General features: G+C 44.3%; 1 protein-coding gene across 1 annotated transcript; it reads left to right on the top strand.

The window, feature by feature from the left end:
- Positions 1–3,309: 3,309 nt before the first annotated feature.
- On the top strand, positions 3,310–18,636 carry LOC308333680 (hepatic leukemia factor-like). The gene is made up of 5 exons (XM_080790135.1): positions 3,310–3,521; positions 6,179–6,628; positions 13,139–13,215; positions 14,984–15,220; positions 17,610–18,636. Exons 1-5 carry the CDS (start codon positions 3,404–3,406, stop codon positions 17,823–17,825), a joined length of 1,098 nt encoding a protein of 365 aa, XP_080646261.1. The 5' UTR covers positions 3,310–3,403; the 3' UTR covers positions 17,826–18,636.
- Positions 18,637–20,199: the final 1,563 nt, after the last annotated feature.

Genomic DNA, 20,199 nt, shown 5'->3' with positions numbered 1-20,199 from the left:
TTGATGAAAGATTTATAATAATTATATAATAATTATATAATAACATTCTAATGATCACAAAAAAACATATACCGGTATTACAATTATTGTACCTACTTTTATTAGGGTAAAGGTCAAAAGTCTTAGGTTAAAAAATGTTCAAAATCGCACAGAGTCCAGACATTTTTAATTTGTGTGAATTTCAGCCTCTGTGGGGGGTATTTATATGCAAATATCATAACCAATGGCATTGAAATGGCATTGCAATGAACATCACTGATGACATTTAGGTGAACAAAGAACAGAAAATAATTATAATAATTTAGTAATTCATTAAAATAAAATTGTTGCTAAAAAGCAACGCTGGGTCTTAGAGGGTTAATTAACCCGTTTATAGGACTGAGACCAGATTCTACAAAATGTCTTCTAAATCATGACAGTTTTCTGGAAAAAAAAACAACCTATGTTTCTATGTCAGTGTTTTCTCAAAGTTTTTCCTGTCAGAGACCCCCCCAAACAAACAAACATTCACTCTGGAAGAATATATATTCAAAGATTTGCGCCACATTTTCACGATATTTTCAAAAATAGCAGATCTACAAGGTCATAGCAAAGTGCCGCGCTATATGAGCTTGTAGATCTGCTATTTTCAATAGTCAATTTAACGCAATGCTTATAAAACACTGAAAGGGGTTCCCGTCCTGAATGGGTTTAAGTTGGTTATAAATGTCACCAAAACGTGAACCTATAAATCAAGTCCATCTCCATTATGGGGCATTGGGGGTGCATTGGTTTCACTCTAAAGTTAAACCCAGACAACAGTCTTGTCAAAACTTGACTATTGTAACTCCCTCCTTACTGGCCTACCAGCATGTGCACTTAAGCCTCTCCAGCTGATCCAAAATGCTGCAGCTCGCTTGGTCTTCAACCAGCCAAAATTCTCACATGTCTCCCCCCTGCTCCGCTCCCTCCACTGGCTCCCGGTCGCTGCCCGCACAGAATACAAAACTCTGATGCTGGCATTCAAAGCAACCAAAGGTATGGCTCCCCCATATCTTGCAAGTATGATCGAACCCTACAAACCCTCCCGCTCACTCAGATCAGCCAACGCAGGGAAGCTGGAAGTACCCTCACTAAAAACGCCGGGACAACACTCCACACGTCCCAAACTCTTCTCCCTTCTGGCTCCAAAACTGTGGAATGCACTTCCCATTGCAGTCAGAACTGCAGCATCACTCCCAATCTTCCGCCTTAGTCTGAAAACCCACCTTTTCAGACTCCATCATGGCCCATAGCACTTACCCCACCCCCTTAGATAGCAATTCTGTAGACTTAGCATTTGATACAGACTTAGCATGTTATGTAGACAGCATAAGTGCATTGTATGTAGTCATAGCACGTCATAGTACATATGTATAGCATAGTAGTATAGATGTATAGCTTATATGTATAGCTTATATGTATAGTTTCATTATAGATATTCCACTGTTACTGTTAGCTTACGCATGTTTCATGATAAATGTTTTTATGTGATGTATTCCCATGCTTTTTTGTTCTTGCTTAATGTAAATATTTTACTCTGAGTAAAACAAAGTTCTGGAAGCAGAACATCATGGTTGTGTGGATTCCTTTCATGTCTTGACTTACAGGGGGACACACGTACGGCACGTGCACCGCTCAAAAATGTATAGGACCTGTCTTGAGAAATTACTCTCTGTCTGTCTGTCTGTCTGTCTGTCTGTCTGCCTGCCTGCCTTATGTCTCTCTCTTTCTGTGTGTCTGAGTGTCTCTGTCAGACAGATTCGTTGCTGTCTGTCTGTGTGTGTGTGTGTGTGTGTGTGTGTGTGTGTGTGTGCGTGTGTGTGTTGCGTGCGTCTTCCGCTCCCGCGTGTGTGTGTGTGTGTGTGTGTGTGTGTGTGTGCGTGTGTCTCTCTCGTTGTTTTTCTCCGGCGAAAAAGCACATGAGGTTCAATGTGATTGTACAGGGGGCGGGGCCGCGGAGAGCAACAGGCACGCCGCGTCTCCCCATTGGACAAAAGTAGGTCAAGCCCGCCCCCCCTCGACAACTTCACTTAGTGATGGTGTCCCCGCTCGGCCCCGCCCCCCTCCCGGTCCGTGTGTGTGTGAGTGTGTGTCAAAGCGTGAGGATTTGGAAGGAGAAATAACAAGCGCGCTTTAGACCGACCGCATGCTGCAAGAACACATGATTTCATTTGGACATCGTGTAGTAGAAATGCATTTATATTATAGCTAGTGATTCTCACGGTCTCTCTCACCCCTTTGAATTCCAACGACCTTCCCTGAGTATTCATATGCATTTCATTTCATTCATATTGACACGTGGGTTCATTGTTTCCCCCCCCCCCCCCCCCGATAATTTCAATTTGTACGTATATATTTGTACAAATAGGGCATTTTTTAGTGCGTGTCCCTATACACAGGCCAAACAAAGGTCAATACCGCTGATTGATCTGAATTTAAAGTGCAGTCATGTGGCATCAAAGAGCTGAGGAGTGCATGCGTGTGAGCTGTGACTGCGTGAGCTCTTCAATATAATAGAAAACATGAGATGGACTGATGCTGCTGCGGTAATATCATTTAGATTAGAACAGCTAGAAGTCCTTCAAACGCACTAATATGCATGGCTCTCAAATGGTCTGGATCAAGACTATAACATGCATGTAATAGATTGTGTTCAATCGAGTCTGACGTTTATTGCATGATAATGTGTTTGTATCCCGAAATCAATATAAAGTCAGATTCGCGATCGATACAATATAGTCGATCAAGCTATAATATAATATATATATGACTCTTATCTTAATTGATCCGATCTTTTTTTGTTATTCCTATAGCTTCTTCCTCTTTTAAAATCACCCCTGTCTTGTTGAAGAAAAGACACGTTCTGTACATTTTGAGGGGGGGGGGGGGGGAGTGACAGACGCAAAACGGACAAGAGAGAGATAGGGGGCGGGGGGGCTGAGGAGGAGGGAGGGGTGGGTGGGTGTTTTTTTTTAGCCTGGCTCTCACGCTTTTGACGTCAGAAGACCTCAGTTGTCACACATGGACTCGCGCGGTGATCGCCTGCATCACACTACAGACTACAGAGAGACACTCAGACACACAGGAATACACCTTCAAGCTGTAAGGAGCTGGACTGGATCTTCTGCAAGAGAGAGAGAGAAGAGAGACAGACATTCTACACTTTTTTTGTTTGTTTGACTGTTTATTATCTTTGACTTTTCTTCGGGTTTTCTTTTCTTCTTGTTTTTTAAGTCCTTTTGGTGGATCAGGAGTTGTTGTGTGTGCGGAAACAAACGAGGATTTTAATAGATTTTTGTGTTTTGTGTGTTTTTGGACAACAAAAGCCAAAGAAAGAAAGAAAGAAAGCAAGAAAGCAAAGCTATTATAAAAGACAGCAGTTATGGAGAGATTAATGTCCCGGCACCTGCCGGTCAATCCCAGTTTTCTCCCTCCGGCGACGCACGGAGTGCTCAAATCTCTCCTGGAGAACCCCATGAAGCTGCCCCTGCACCATGAAGGTAAACAACAATACAACACACCGAACTTTTTCATGTCAAGGACCGCCACATTGATACTAATGTCGAGCCCGCGGACCCCCAATTTGAAGACATATACCATAAGGGACCTCCCCATAAGAGAAGACTTTTGTTTTACGGCTCTATAGCAGTGATTCTCAACCCGTTTAATTTCAAGGACCCCCAGTTTGACATGCATTATAGGCTACGGACCCCCATTTAATGGCATTTCTATCTCTGGGACCCCCGATTTAGATAGCAAAATATGTGCTAATTGAACTCTGAGAGTGTACTGTAGGCTACAAATGAGCTTGTAGATCTGCTGACATTTGAAAACTATACAAGTATAACATTTGAGTATAGTTTTTCCACCACTGGGGAAAAAATATATAGCCTACAATCTATAGCCTAATAAACACACACCATGAAGGTAAATGACATACAGTGGGCTATACTGTAAAATATATATGAATAAACATTCATGAATCAATCTATAAGTAAAGATAAATGTATACAATAATATGTATTCATGGTGATGTGATGACAGCCTAATAGCCTATACTAGTATACTCCCATTCCATGTTCCCATAAAAAGGCTATCAATTATAACAGTTAATAACAATTAAATACAATCATTAGATCTGACCAAACATTTTGTTCCCAGCCCTGCTATACAGTCTGTTTTGTTTCGGTCAGTCATCCAGTTAGCCTAAATTAGTATTAGTGTTAGTATTAGTATTGATATTGGTATTATTGTTATCAGCATGCATCAGCATAATAGCCTAGCTCTGGTCCATAGCTCTAATGCCTCAACGGCAGCAAAGCCGGGCATTAGGGCTATGGACCAGAGCATAGCCTATACTCATACCGTATTAGTATGGGTCTAATGGTGTACACATAATGATTAGACCTGACATACTACGTTATTGCTTTGAGAATTGGAGTTTGAGATGTTCTAAACCGAGGCATGCGTGGCTTTAAGAAAAGGACTGTCAGTTCCTCCTGAGTCCTGGCTGACTGCATGTCAAAGGTTGGCTTGTTGTAATGGAGGCACGTCCTTGCACTGATAAGTGTGTGTGTTCATCACACAGTGTCCATGTACAGTATGTTTACAAGCTGACGCTGTACGTTGTTATCACTGAGTGGGGGCAATCCCCCGGCCCCATATAGTGTATATATCTTCTACATATTTCTGTTTATTCTTTCATGAGAGCGATGATTGGCATTTAGTAATGCTGGTATATACAGGATTCACCATACAATCAATAGGCTACACACAGCTTGTACACATCTCTACTCTTTTCTGCTATAAGTTTATAATTATGCTGGGGGTTTTAAGTGCTTATTATCTTGTATTTTAAGCCCAGAATAAACCCTAAAGACTTAGAAAAGTAGACCCGAAGCTTGTAGAAGTGTTTGGCTAATGTTCCCACCAGAATATGGATGCTGGAGTTCATGTGGTTAACAGAGAAAGGAAAAAAGGAGGAGAAGAAGACGAAGAAGAAGAAGTAGAAGAAGGGGAAAAAAAATGAACAGCTCAATAGAGAAGCAGGAATATTTTCATATTTTTACCATGATATATTTGTCTGGTCAGAGCCTGAGGTTGAACGTATAGCCTATAGGCTATTAAGTAAAAAAAAAAGGTTGAGGTAAAAGGCTTTACTTTCAATAAATTAATTGAATAGATTTGAAAACACTGTCTTATAGATAATTACTATAATAGGCCCTAAGTGGCAGTTGTTGTGTGTGGCGGTGGGGGGGATTCCTCCAAGACACACACACATTTATGTACGCACGCACGCACACACACTGTCTCACACACACACACACACACACAGACACACACACACACAAAAGGCTTCATTGTGCCAAGAAAACGATAGGTCTTGGTGTGTAGGATCAACCTGCAGTCCTTAGGGCTTTGAGTGTTCTTTTGTTAAGTCTTCTCTAGACTATGGAGGATAAACAGCCATGTTTCACTGTTAACCACTTGAAACCCCCCAGCATTCCTATATTCTCGGGAGGGAGGGGTGGGGGGCATTCGCAAAATAATCTCCAAGCTCACAATGCGTCTCAGCGCATTGGCGAAGAAAACCTAAAATAATAATAATAATAATAGAAACAACTAAAATGACACAGAGGTGTTCCCAGCTTGCAAGGTATAACAGTGTAACAAATGGGGTAAACATCTTCACGACCACGACAAATAGGGTTGGGAGCCTAACCTGGACCCGTAACCCTTACACGGGTTCATTTGGTTTCATTTGAACATTCTCAGAGTGAAATGAAAACGTCCGTGAGCCCACTGGTATTGCCATTTTATAGCAGAAGACAGCAGCTCTGACAATGTGATAAAAACCGGCGTTCCAGAAAAACTTGGCCTGGTGGGCCTATTAGAACACAGGGCAGTGTTGCAAGGTTTGCGAATTGTAAGCGAGTTGTAGTGTGTGTAAGTAGCGTGGTTAAAAGACCTTGTTTCTGGCCCTGTTGGCCTTGTTTCTGGCCCTGTTGGGGCAACAGCATATGTCCACCAATGTCCACATGTTTTCAATTGGCTAGTGGCCACATCTTTTGGCCACGTGACCAACTGTACAAATATTAAAATAGATATAAATTGCAACCATTTTTGACCATGTCGGGCCGTTCTTCCAAATCTCCAGCGTTCCTCGGCAAACTGGACCTGCAGGCGAACAACAACAAGGAGAAGAGCCTGGAGGACGAGGAGGAGCGCAGCGCGCCGCTCTCGGCCTTCCTGGGCCCCACGCTGTGGGACAAGACGCTGCCCTACGACGGAGACGACGACGACAGCTTCCAGCTGGAGTACATGGACCTGGAGGAGTTCCTGACGGAGAACGGCATCCCGTCCAACCACCTCCACCACCCCCATCACCACCACCACCAGCAGCACCACCACCACCAGCAGCAGCAGCACCACGACCTGGTGGTGCCGTCGCAAGTTCCGCAACAGACGCAGCAGCAGCCGGCGGCCATATTGTCCCCGCCGCCGGCGGCCTCGACCACGCCACCCCCACCCTCCTCCTCCTCGGCCGTGATGGACCTCAGCAGCCACGGTGGTGCCGACGCCACGCCCGCCAGTCCCGCCAGAGCAGGTAAGCAACCAACATTTGAACACACACACACACATGCATGCACGCACGCACCACACGCACGCACGCATGCACACTGCGCAAGGACGCCACGCAAATGTGTGAAGCGTTCCTCCCTTTTTTTTTTTTTACATGGTTTATTTATGTTTTCGGTGTCTTATAATCCTGTAAGTAAGGGATGGGGGTCTTTAACGGCAAGACACGACAATATTCATTCAGTCAGTCAGTCAGTCACTCACTCACTCACTCACTCGCATGCAGGCAGCACGCACACACACACACACACGTAGGCTACACACACACTAGCTCCGGCTTTGCACCTTTACTCACCTTAACGTTTGCATGTTGACCACCATGTGGAATAAATTACGGTAGCACACACCAAGACTGCGCAGTTCAAAACAAATATCTTGGTGTGTGCGACACACTACCGTTATTTATTTGATACTGTATGTTTTGAACGGGTAACACGCCTAAAGTCAGAGAGCGGTGGTCACATGAAGAATCTTTCAGCTTCATTGCAGAGTACGGTTCATTGGGGTCGCAGGACAATTTACGGTACGCCTAATTAGGCCTAATAAGGCGTAATTAGAAATAATGTGTTTGTTATTAGACAGAGGTTATACCCTATATGTAATATCCCTGCATTATGGTCTTATAAGAAATCGCATAAGACCTAACAAAGCCTAATATTATTCCATGGTATTTCCGTTTACTCTAGCGGGGACATTATGTCCAATTTAACATCTTTTGTACTGTAAATTGAACACGACCCTTCTATAGATAGATACGTTCACTTTCCCGTGAGGGAAATCCATTCATGTTTCATGATGTGAGAACTTTGCTACACCGTTATAGGCTTCATTAGAAATAATATTTCTAGTACACTATAGGGACAGATAGTACCGATCTGTCAATGCACAGATTATTATTTTTGATATTGAATGGTGTAATACTATAATTGTTGCAGACGCTATAGGTTTACTGAGGCACTACACCGCCTCTCCGCATGATGTGACGTATGTGTGTATTGTGTATTTTCATTGCTTGTTGTCACTCTGGAAATAGAAAGGCTGCTAAATGCCTATATTGTAAATTGGTTGTAATTGTGCTGTGAGAGGCGTGTGCGTGCGCGTGTGTGTGTGTGTGTGTGTGTGTGTGCAGTGCTGCTATTCTCATCCGTGTGTGTGTGTGCTGCTATTCTCATGTGTGTGTGTGGGAGTCAGAATAGCACTTCAGTTTATGAATAATACGGTTGCAGTACCGCTCGTGGAGAAACTACTCATCCGTCAGGGACACTTGTTGAAGCCTGGGCTTTATAAATAAAATACTCCATATAAAATACTCGCACAGCGCTGTCACACAAAATAGCCCGTATACTGTACAGGCATATACATTAGACATTTTACTGGCCTAGCTGGGCCGTGGCTCAGTGGTCCAGGCACCCTGGCTGGCAGTGTGCCGCGGGTTCGACTCCCACAGATCCTGACGGGACTTTACTGGCATTACTACCCCACATACGAGTGACTCGTATAGTGGTCGTGACTCGTGCGACACTTTTCCTAATCTTAAAATGTCAATTTCACCAGAGTTCTTGTCTATATAGGTGGCGCATTCAACTGTTTCCCTGTTTGATTTAAGTGGCTGCTTAATGGTGATTAACGACAGTGTTTTGGAATGTTAATAATGTTTAGGCCCACGTACTGAGTTGACCAACATGCACTTTACAGCATTAGCGGGTGCTTAAAATAACGGCAGCATGCTCATCAATGTGCAGCATGGTACAGTACAGTACAGTACAGTACATGTACAGTATGGTCACAATTGATCTGATAAGCAGCATGTATGTATGTATGTATGTATGCCTTATATTAGTCTCATGTATGCCATATATTAGTCTCATGCAGCTAGACAAATATTCCACAATCTACGAATGATATATACCAGTGGTTCTCAAAGTGGGGTCCGGGGACCCCCAGGGGTCCTTATGGGAGCTCCAGGGCGTCCCCAGCTAAATGATACTTTGGAACCGAATGGACCCTTATGGGTTCTGTAACTGAAAGAGTGTACGAATGGAACCAAAATGGACCCGTCAGGGTCCATTTGGTACATGCATGGCTTAATCTTTGAGACAAGCATAATGCTGGCTGGTAAAATGTCACAATTTCACAAGAGTTCACAAGAGTCTACGTATAGGTGGCACTTTCAATTGTTCCCTGTTTGATTAAGTACTGTAGCTGCTAATGGTAATTAATTACGGTGTCTGGAATGTTAATGTTTGGAGGTCAGGTGGGAGAGCTGTGTGTGTTAAATGTTTGGAGGTCAGGTGGAGGCCACGGAAAGCTGTGTGTTGTTGCAAAAAAGCACAGCTTCTCGATGACTGTACTTTACTGTACTGGAAGAACAAGAAGTATGTACTGTCTGTGCTGCTCTCATCCACACCCCAAGAGACTGAACACCCCAACAGCTGTTCTGGCTGCAGTGTGCGTGTTTGTGTGTGTGCGTGCGTGTGTGTGTGTGTGTGTGTGTGTGTGTGTGTGTGTGTGTGTGTGCTCGTCAGCTTCCTCTGTTCCCCTTGGGACTCCCTGCCCGTGTTCCGATCCCGCAGTGACAAACACACACACACGCACACACACACACACACACACACACACACACACACACACACACACACACACACACACACACACACACACACACACACACCACGGAACAGATCTCGCACAGCGTGCAAAGGCATGTGACCTAAGGCCTCCGTGTGTGTTTGTGTGTGTGTGTGTGTGTGTGTGTTTGTCTTACTATACTTCTGAGGACCAAATATCCCCTCAAGCACATCAGTGTACTGTTGACACCGCGAGGTCTGTTTTATGGTTTACAACTATTTGCCGGAGTAAAGTTTACAATTAGGAAAACAAGTTTTGGGTTTGGGTATAAGAAGAAGTTGGGAGTTATGACCCATTTAAACTCAGTTGCGTGCCTGTGCGCGCGCGCGCGCGCGCGTGTGTGTGTGTGTGTGTGTGTGCAGTTGTGCACCAAAAGCAGCAGACCTACAAGCGCTCGCAAACTTCCACATCGGTTCATTTTCACCACAGGGTTTAGTAGTAGTAGTGGTGGCCCAAAAAAAAAAGTCCATTCATAAAAGTTGCTGCCGACTTAAAACGTCCTCGCAAGTATAGCAGTACAAAGCAGTGTGTGTGTGAATGTGTGTGCGTGCGTGTGTGTGCGTGTGCGCATGTGCGCGTGTGTGTGTGTGTGCGAGAGAGAGGACTTGCCCCAGCGTGTGCCTCTCACAGTGCGTAAGGTACATGGTGTTCTCGGGAGGGGAAGCAAGAACTAGGGCAGGGGGCGGCAACCCTCACGTGAACACCTCCCCCCTCCCCCTCCCCCTCCCCTCCCCCCCCCCCCTCCCATCCCCACCAGAACACACCACTCCCAACTACTATACTTGACCACTCTATACTCTGGCTATATAGCTCAAGTTCCTTTTCCTATAGTAGCCTACAAACTGCACTATATCACCACATTGTGCGCTCAAGAAGAAGAAGAACCATAGAGTTGTTTTTTTTTACACCCCGAAACTTTGGCCCGCCGCAACTTCAACAAGTCTCTTAAACCATTTAAAAGACCTGAGGCCGGTTCCACACACACAAATGACCTTCTAAAAATCCTGACAGTTTTCTGAAAAACCATATGGGCTGTATTTTGCGTGTCTTAAGTACCAGGTCTTATTCCCTAACTTGAGTCTTTAGTTTACTCAAGTTAGGGAATAAGACCTGGTGCTTAAGACACGCAAAATACAGCCCTATGTCTCTAATGTCAGTGGTTTTCAAACTATTTCATGTTCCTGGTTTTATATAGAGCACAGCCTGTCCTCTCTGGACAGCCAGGTTTGTCTGTCGGCCTTCCACCATGGCCTGCAGTCTCTCTCTCTGTCTCTCTCTCTCTCTCTCTCTCTCTCTCTCTCGTGTTTGCACAGACAGACACACACACAGACTGCTCCATTCAATGGAGAAACTATTTTCAACAACAACAACAACAACGCGACACGCTGCCGCAACAAGCTAGAGGCGCTCCTTGACAATAACCACGGCCCTGGGTGTGTGTGTGTGTGTGTGCGTGCGTGCGTGCGTGCGTGTGTGCGTGCGTGCGTGCGCATGTGCATGCATGCATGTATACATGCATGTGGAAAGCCCACTTGAGTATGTTTGAAAACATCATAGGAACATGCGAAGGTTCACCGTTCTACTTATAGGGTGGAACGGTGTGGAGTTCCTCAGGGCTTTATGTTTAGCCACTTTTGTGTTCTCCAAAGCGTGTGTTTGCTGAAAATTAGATGATCTACTACAGGTTTATAATGCGTTGCAAAACATCGCGCCGCAACATATTGTGAAGCTTGTGGATCGGGTATCTTTCCACTAAAGGATAGCCTATAGGGGCTGTGTCCTTGTCCCCCCGCGCCACGCGCTCGCTCCCCGTGTCCAGGGAATACAAACAAATATGCCAGATTATAGACCTTAGATTACTGCTGAGCTATGTTTAGGCCCACGTACTGTACCGACCAACATGCACTTTACAGCATTAGTGGGTGGGTGCTTAAAATAACAGCAGCGTGCTCATCAATGTGCAGTATATGGTACGGTACAGTACAGTACAGTATGGTCACAACAACAGCATTGATCCGCTAAGCACTGTACCATTTTTAGAAGCAAGCGTGTATGCCTTATTATTAGTCTCATGAGTCATGCGGCTCACACAGACAAAGTAAATAGTTTAGCTCCAATGAGACGCTTTTGTTGCGAGCAGTTGCGTCGGTGTGACATGTCCTTAAAACTGTTTTGTTGCAAAGGAGTTGCATCGGTGTGTGACATGTCCTTAAAACTGTTCTGTTGCAAAGGAGTTGCATCGGTGTGTGACATGTCCTTAAAACTGTTCTGTTGCAAAGGAGTTGCATCGGTGTGTGACATGTCCTTAAAACTGTTCTGTTGCAAAGGAGTTGCATCGGTGTGACATGTCCTTAACACTGTTCTGTTGCAAAGGAGTTGCATCGGTGTGTCATGTCCTTAAAACTGTTCTGTTGCAAAGGAGTTGCATCGGTGTGAGATGTCCTTAAAACTGTTTTGTAGCAAAGGAGTTGCATCAGTGTGACATGTCCTTAAAACTGTTTTGTTGCAAAGGAGTTGCATCGGTGTGACATGTCCTTAACACTGTTTTGTTGCAAAGGAGTTGCATCGGTGTGACATGTCCTTAACACTGTTTTGTTGCAAAGGAGTTGCATCGGTGTGACATATGTCCTTAAAACTGTTTTGTTGCGAGGAGTTGCATCGGTGTGACATGTCCTTAAAACTGTTTTGTTGCAAAGGAGTTGCATCGGTGTGACATGTCCTTAAAACTGTTTTGTAGCAAAGGAGTTGCATTGGTGAGTTACCTAAGCCTCCCTCCTCCACCTTTCATCTGGGTGTTGTTCTGCCAGAGAGAGAGAGAGAGAGAGAGAGAGAGAGAGGGGGCGGGCCCACCTGACCCGACCTCTTGACCTCTGCACCACAGAGGCCCTGCTGGGGGAGGACACACTGTGCAGTTCCTAGAATACAGTTCCTAGAAGGACTGCAGCACACACAGACACGCACGCACACACGCACAGACACACACACACACACGCACAGAGACACACACACACGCACACACCCTCCGGGGGCATGTCCTGTCCTGTCCCCTAGTTGAAGCGCAGGTCACATCTCTCTCTTCCTTCGTCCCCTCCGCCGTCACCTTTCCCTACGGTCCGTCTGTCTGTCCGTCCGTCCGTCCGTCCGTCCCTCTCCTCTGCCCACACGTCACTCGTCTGTTAACGACGTCCCTCTCCGTAACGAGAGACAGAGAGACAGACAGACAGACAGACAGACAGACAGACAGACAGAGAGTCGATGAGAGGAAGGAAGGGGCTTGTATGTAGATGAGCGGACATGATGTGAAGCAGTCCACGATGTCCATTGTCCATTCTACAACCTCACTGATCAGACACACAATCACACGACGCTTGATTGATTGAAACCTTTTATTTCATGGGAATCCTAATTGAGACCACGATGCAGCTGGGTCGTCTCCTTTTCAATGGCGCCGTGTGTGCACACACACACACACACACACACACACACACACACACACACACACACACACGCACACACGCACACACACACACACACACACACACACACACACACACACACGCGCACTCAAACAAAACTAAACTAAACATATATTACAAAAAGCAGGTGCATAAGCCCTTCTTCTAGTGTGAGGTCAGTTCAATTATTTTATACCATGTCGCCTTCATAGGGGCAGCCTTAATCGAATAGGTCAGAGAGGCCTGCAAAGTGGCCTTCTGTGGCTGGAAACAGAACGTCCCACCCAGGTTCACATTTTTCGTCATAGTATTATTATTAGTCGACGACAAAAAAAAACGTTTATTTTATTGCCACTGTATCTGTAGCTTTTGTTTGTTGTTTGTTTGTTTGTCAGATCCAGAGCCAGTATTTGTCCTATATAACAGCGTGGAAACCAGAACACATCCAGTTGATGTTGTGGTCATTCTTGTGGTCAGAGACTCATTAGGTGTAACTATTAGTCCACTCACAGAAATACAACCGAGACGAGCAGAGCACAGAACCTGTGCTTGCACTGCCATCTGGTGGTCATTGTGGGTCATTACAGATTTCCCCAGCATTATACAGAACGACTGCTCAGCCCTTCAATTCAATTCAATTCAAAGGCGCTTTATTGGCACAAAGAAAACACACTTTTACATTGCCAAAGTGTCACAATACAATAAAAACAGTTGAAAACGGGGGAAATATATACAGTTGGAGGGGGTACAAAGGAGGTTTTTTTTTTTAAACAAATAACAGCATTTTTTTGCAGTCACTTTGGGACACATGGCAGACTTTAATTTTCTCAGGACTATTACATAGTATACACAAAAAGACTCAGATTTAAGCTCTGTTTACATGTGCAGTAGGTCAAGCGGTCTACTTGGTACAGATAGTAGTCCTTATGGGTGGTTGTATTCCATTGGCTATGGAAATGATTCTCCATTTATTTTCTCCATATAGGCTTTTCAAAAATTATTATAAAGACCGTAACGCCGCGGACAAAGCCAACTCGGATCGTGACAAGTCACGACAACAAACACAATATTTTGGGCCGATTTAATTTAATTAGAAAGAAGAAAATAAAGGCAGGCGACAACACTATTTGTTTTGTTTTTCTTCTTATAAATTATTTGATCAGGCCCAAAACATTGTGTTCATTGTCATGACTTGTCACGATCCGAGTTGGCTTTGTCCGCGGCGTAACCGTCTTTAGTTTAAATAAATACTTTTTGAAAAGCCTATGGGGAAAATTAATAGAGAATCGTTTCCCTGCGGGCCACTCGTCGTTCTGAAAGGGGGGAGGGACTGCGACGCTAGTCTATAGAGTGGATGTGCAATGCTCTGTTACCTTTGTCACCACTAGATATAGAAACAATAGGTTTTCCATAGAATAGGATTTAAAGGTTTTATGACATTCATTTTATTTTTTTTTATTTTTTCTTTTAGGTTTTATGACCTCAATTACACCCAAAAACATTGAACATTCAGTGGATTTTCTGTGGTCTGAAGTTTTCTTTGGGGTTTGGAAGCCTTTTGAGCTACAATGAAAACAGGCAACACAGTGAAAACAGTGACATCTGCTGGCAAATCCCATTGACATATATGGGATTTGCAGGCTCTTACATCACAAACTGCCGGCAAATCAGAGCACCTGTTTGAGCCAGAAAACCACAGATCACAGAAAATCTATACTGAATGTTAAAAGTTCATGTTTTTTGGGTGCAATTGAGATTAGAAAACCTAAAGAAAATAAGAACAATTCCAAAACCTTTTTTTTAATGTCACAATCCCTTTAAGACAACATAACACATGAACTCTTCCTCCGGTCTCCTCCTCCTCCTCCTCCTCCTCCTCCAGGCCTTCAGCCCAGCAGCAGCAGGAACACCCCCAGCCCCTGCAGCATAGGATTTAAGACAACATAGGATTTAAGACAACATAGGATTTAAGACAACATAGGATTTAAGACAACAACATAGGATTTAAGACAACATAGGATTTAAGACAACAACATAGGATTTAAGACAACATAACACATGAACTCTTCCTCCGGTCTCCTCCTCCTCCAGGCCTACAGCCCAGCAGCAGCAGGAACACCCCCAGCCCCTGCAGCATAGGATTTAAGACAACATAGGATTTAAGACAACAAAATAGGATTTAAGACAACATAACACATGAACTCTTCCTCCGGTCTCCTCCTCCTCCTCCAGGCCTTCAGCCCAGCAGCAGCAGCAGGAACACCCCCAGCCCCTGCAGCAGCAGCAGCAGCAGCATCGACCCGGACTCCATCCAGGTCCCCTCCGGCTACGAGCCCGACCCCGCCGACCTGGCCCTGTCCAGCGTCCCGGGACAGGAGATGTTCGACCCGCGCAAGCGCAAGTTCTCCGCCGAGGAGCTCAAGCCGCAGCCCATGATCAAGAAGGCGCGCAAGATCTTCATCCCCGACGGCATGAAGGTATACAGTGGGATCCTACTCGTCTGCGCCTCAATCTAAAAATGACATTGATGGGTACCTATGGGTACCTATGTTAGACACACCCACAGACACACCCCCAGATTAAAAAAAACGTGAATGAAATGTTTGCATGCTTTATATCCTTCGTTGTTTATATATACGCGGTCGTTCCTTCGGTCGTTGTCCGTGGTGCGCGCTCTTTTGAACCGGTCAACCCACAGGCGTCCCTGTGTTTGGGCATTTAGGGCTTTGAGTCCATTTTTGCTGTTTGTTAAAGGGACACTTCACCCTTTTTGCAAAAAAATATATGTTAATGACGTTTAGAAGCTTTAGAACACTTTCCTGGGGGTCTTTATGTGTGTAATATGTGGTTTTAGATATTTTAGATTGTAGCAGTGAGCCTGTTGTCTCTGATGTCATGGACACTGGGCTCACTTCCTTCCTGGACTACATGTTGTCTCAGTAAGACAGCTCTCCCCCCTATCCACAAGGAGGAGCAGTGCACCAATTAATTATGGGAATTGTAGTCCAGGAAGGTAGTGAGACCAGTGTCCATAACATCAGAGACAACAGGCTCACTGCTACAATCTAAAATATCTAAAACCACATATTACACACATAAATACCCCCAGGAAAGTGATCTAAAGCTTCTAAACGTCATTAACATTTTGCAAAAAGGGTGAAGTGTCCCTTTAAATGTGACCAGTGCCAGTATTTTCAACCACAAGTCGGCAGAGTTGATTTACAGTTATAGTTGAAAATACAATTTATTTCTTTTTTTGGCGGTTTTCGTTTTTTTAGCCACGTTAACACAGTTGGAATGTTAAAGAATGTTTTTTTTATTCCATCAGAAAGTCGTTTTAGTGTCATTAAGTCGTTGCAATTGCTTAACCCATTCTGACCTGAGATCAGATTCATACGAGGTTTCCACTGGACACACACTGGTCTGAATAACCCATTCTGACCTGAGATCAGATTCTAAAAATGTCAGTCGTTCTTCGAATCTTTCAAAAATAGCAGACCTACAAGCTCGTATCGCGCCACTCGGTGGCGCGATATGAGCTTGTAGATCTGCTATTTTTCAATAGGTAAAGCATAACATGATGCTAACACCAAAATGGGTGCCCGGTCAGAATGGGTTAAACAAGTCACTATGTCTAATGTTTTAACCATTGGGTTAAGCAATGCCAACCAATGCTAATCAGAAAATCAGCTTTCCTTTCAAAGTATGCATGTATATTAAACCACTGTCCCCGGTCACAAATGTCAGCCCCTTTTAGACTTTGCCGTTTAACCCGTTTTGTGCGTGTTTTAAACATTATGTTATAATTTAGCTCATAGCGCGCCGCGCTACGAGCTTGTAGGTCTTTTTTTTTTTATCGTAAAAATGCGGTGCAAATCTTTGAATATGTATTCTTTTCAAAGTTAATGTTTTTAAATCAGGTCTAAAATGGGTTAACACACACTGACTGCCATGGACGTGTAGGTCCACGTCCCACAAATGGGTCCCGCGACCCACTGTTTGGGAAAACTGCTGTGCTTTTATGTGTAATGCAACAGGGTTACCATGGCAACCTGGTGTGATGACGGGTGTTCTGGGAACAGGTTCTCTCTCTCTCTCTCTCTCTCTCTCTCTCTCTCTCTAACTCCCCCCCCCCCCCCCCCCCCCCCCACTCTCTCTCTCTCTCTCTCTCTCTCTCTCTCTCTCTCTCCCTCTCTCCAGGGGGTGCTTAGGGGGGATTTGGCTTTTTAATTTTATTTTCATTCAAATCAAAGTAGATTGGTTGCGTGCCGTGGCTCGCTGGCTGGCTGGCTGCGCTCCCACCCAGAGATGAATGTGCCGTATAAGCTGATTGCGGGACATATTGGTTGGCTCACAGCAGCGTACTGTAGTGTGCAGGGACTCAAGCCCTCGCTAATTCACTAATGGACACATTTACCTTCTGTCTGTCTGTCTGTCTGTCTGTCTGTCTGTCTGTTCCCCCAGGCTAGGACCATTATTATTGTGTTTTTTTTAAGATTAGTTTTTGGCTTTTTGCCTTTATTGATAGTCATTGGTGAAGAGAGAAGGGGAGAGACACGCAGCAAAGGTCGTCATGAACGGGACTCGAACACGCGACACGCTGTCAGAGGCCAGAGCCTATATGTGGCATGCGCCTGGAACCCCCAGTGAACGTTTTTAACTCAAATATTTGCTTCTGGGGGTTCATATTTTCAGATGCGGTTCGGCGGTCAATATTTCTTTGGGGGTCCTTGAAAAACAAACATGAAAATGTTTGGGAACGGCTGACATAGTCAGAACACAGAAGACATTTTGTAGAATCTGTTCTCACGTCAAAAAAATGGCGACTGACCTTCCTCTCTCCTTCTCCTCCTCCTCCTCCTCCAGGACGACAGGTACTGGGTGCGGCGCCGGAAGAACAACGTGGCGGCCAAGCGGTCGCGGGACGCGCGGCGGCTCAAGGAGAACCAGATCGCCATCCGCGCCGGCTTCCTGGAGAAGGAGAACGGCGCCCTGCGGCAGGAGGTGGCCGACCTGCGGAAGGAGCTCGGTCGCACCAAGAACATGTTGACCAAGTACGAGGCCCAACACGGGCCCCTGTGAGCGGGCGGGGGGGCCGCAGCGCGACGCCAAACGTACGACCACCTTTCCCAGTACGTCGTCGGCGGCTTTGTACAGTGTTCATGGATCGTATATAAACGTAACCCTTTTTATTCTTCCTTTTCACAAAGAGACAACAAGTGTGTAACACGAATGTGTGTCTCTCTCTTCTGCTGTGAGGCGTTCAAAGTATACCTCTTCTACCAAAAGGCCCCCCCTCCACGAAAAGAGGCTCTATTGTGGAACCATTTTCTACAACGGTTCTTTGCAAACGACAATGTTATTTTTTTTAAGCAAACCTTCGTATATAGAATCCTTCTGTTTTTAGTGTGAGGGTTTAAGCCTTTTTCCGTCTGTATATTAGTTTTTATTCTTATTCTTATTTGTTTTGGTTTGTGACCAAATGACACCAGGCTAGATTTTAAAGGAACCAAGTTCACCCAAGTTTCAAACGATTATTATTCTCATGAGCATTAACGATGACCACTTGTTAAAGGGCCACTTCACCCCCCTTTTTGCAACCAGATCTTATTTTAATGATGTTTGGGAGACAACACTTTCATGTTTCTTTTTTTGTATGTGTTCTTAGATATTTTAGTATTTCAAAGTGTCCATGGACACTGGTCTGGAGAACTGCAATTACCATAATGCTTTGCTGCACTCACCCCACCTTGTGGATAGAGGGAAGGGATGTCTTACTGAGACAACATGTAGTCCAGGAAGGAAGTGAGACCCTGACACCACAGACACTTTGAAATACTACAATATCAGGTTGAAAATGGGTGACGTGCTCCTTGAAGTAAATAGAGTCTTAATTCACCACAACGAGGTTTATATGCACCAGCTGTTGAAGATATACCATCATTATCTCTCTCTCTCTCTCTCTCTCTCTCTTCATATCATACGGGTCCGCTGACAAGCAGGTTGTTTTTTGTTTTTTTCTCGAAGTGTGCAACAGGAATTCTTGAGAGATGAGCAACCTGAGATCTCCAATTTTCATTTTTGCGCCACCCTTTTCTTCTTCTTTTTTTATTTTTTTTATTTTTACGATTGCAAGATTGCCACGTTGTTTTACTAGGTAAATTCTAAGGATCTAGTTCGTGGGCCGTGCTTTCTGAACTGTCTAGGTCGCACCCTTCGGACCTTTGTAGATATATATGTGGTAATGTGACATTGTTTTTGGTAAACGTAGTGTTTTCGTGTTGTTTGTTCCGTAAAAAAAAAAAGTATCCTCTTTTTTTTCTCGTTTTGTTTTGTTTGTTTCAATCACTAGTCTAGGGGGTCAATGGTCGGAAAGTTCTCATTATTCCTTCACTCTACAGAGTAATTAATTAATGTATTAAAGCTGAGTGATTGAATCGCTGCCTATACTGCTTCCAAAAGCAGACATTTACCCCCCCCACACACACACCACACCACACCCTTTTGTGATTTTATCTGTGTCCGTGAAGCCTTTTGAGCTGCAATGAAAACAGGCAAAACAGTGAAAACAGTGACACCTGCTGGCAAATCCAATTGTCATATAATGGGATCCGCTGGCTCTTACATCACAGTCCACAGGGAAATCAGAGCACTTGTCTGAGCCCGGAAAACCCCCCCCCAGACCACAGACAATGTACTGAATGATAAAAGTTCAGGTTTTTTTTGGGGTGTATTGAGCTCAGGAAACCTAAAACCACTTAAGAAAGAAAACTACAAAAAAACGTTTTAATGTCACAATTTTAAGCTTCATTCGTACAATGGCGTCGCGTGGCGGAGCTAACGCCGACGCTCTCGTAGATCGTCTATTTTCTAAGTGACACGTCAGGGTATAAACCATTACAGTATGTCATGCATCCATTGTGTCACCAGATGGCAGTGTTCAGACAGTGTTACATACGTTATATATCATGGCATAATGGAGGCTAACTATAGAAGGAACTGGTCACTGTTTTCTTTTTGTTTTTATTTTATTTATTCGTCTGCCGTTTTACTTCAAAGTGTCTGGAAAACCTATAAAGCAATAATGACAATGTGAAAGCCTACAAAGTGCTAGAATCGTACCATTACATATAACCTGTTGTCACAGAAGAACATGGGACTGAACCAATTATTTCTAAACTCTTTCATTATTATTATTATTGATCGTTTTGTTTTGCATAATATAATATTAAGCCCATGTCTCCACGTGTTCCCATCTGTTTCTACATGTTGTATTTTAGTCAGTGTAGTTTTGTCTGTGAAAAAAAACCAGAGAAAAAATATTTTTTTTCAGGTGACTGAGGTGACCAATCAAACGGCGTTAGCTAAGCTAAGCTATAGCTGTTGTCACAAACATTTGTGTTTTGCGCCTTCACAAGATAACCAAGCCTGTTTGGTCTGGAATTATTGTCTTTAT

Source organism: Protomyctophum bolini (assembly GCF_963924005.1).
Source record: "Protomyctophum bolini genome assembly, chromosome: 18".
NCBI lineage: Eukaryota > Metazoa > Chordata > Actinopteri > Myctophiformes > Myctophidae > Protomyctophum > Protomyctophum bolini.
Note: the sequence above shows the minus strand (reverse complement) of the source record. Positions and strands in the feature narration are given on the sequence as shown.

Bases quoted from the DNA above. Each gene is read 5' to 3' on its own strand.
- LOC308333680 (XM_080790135.1), top strand. From the start codon at position 3,404: ATGGAGAGATTAATGTCCCGGCACCTGCCGGTCAATCCCAGTTTTCTC. The intron at 3,522-6,178 runs GTAAACAACAAT...CCAAATCTCCAG, and splicing joins GCTGCCCCTGCACCATGAAG to CGTTCCTCGGCAAACTGGAC. The intron at 6,629-13,138 runs GTAAGCAACCAA...TTTGTTTGTCAG, and splicing joins CGCCAGTCCCGCCAGAGCAG to ATCCAGAGCCAGTATTTGTC.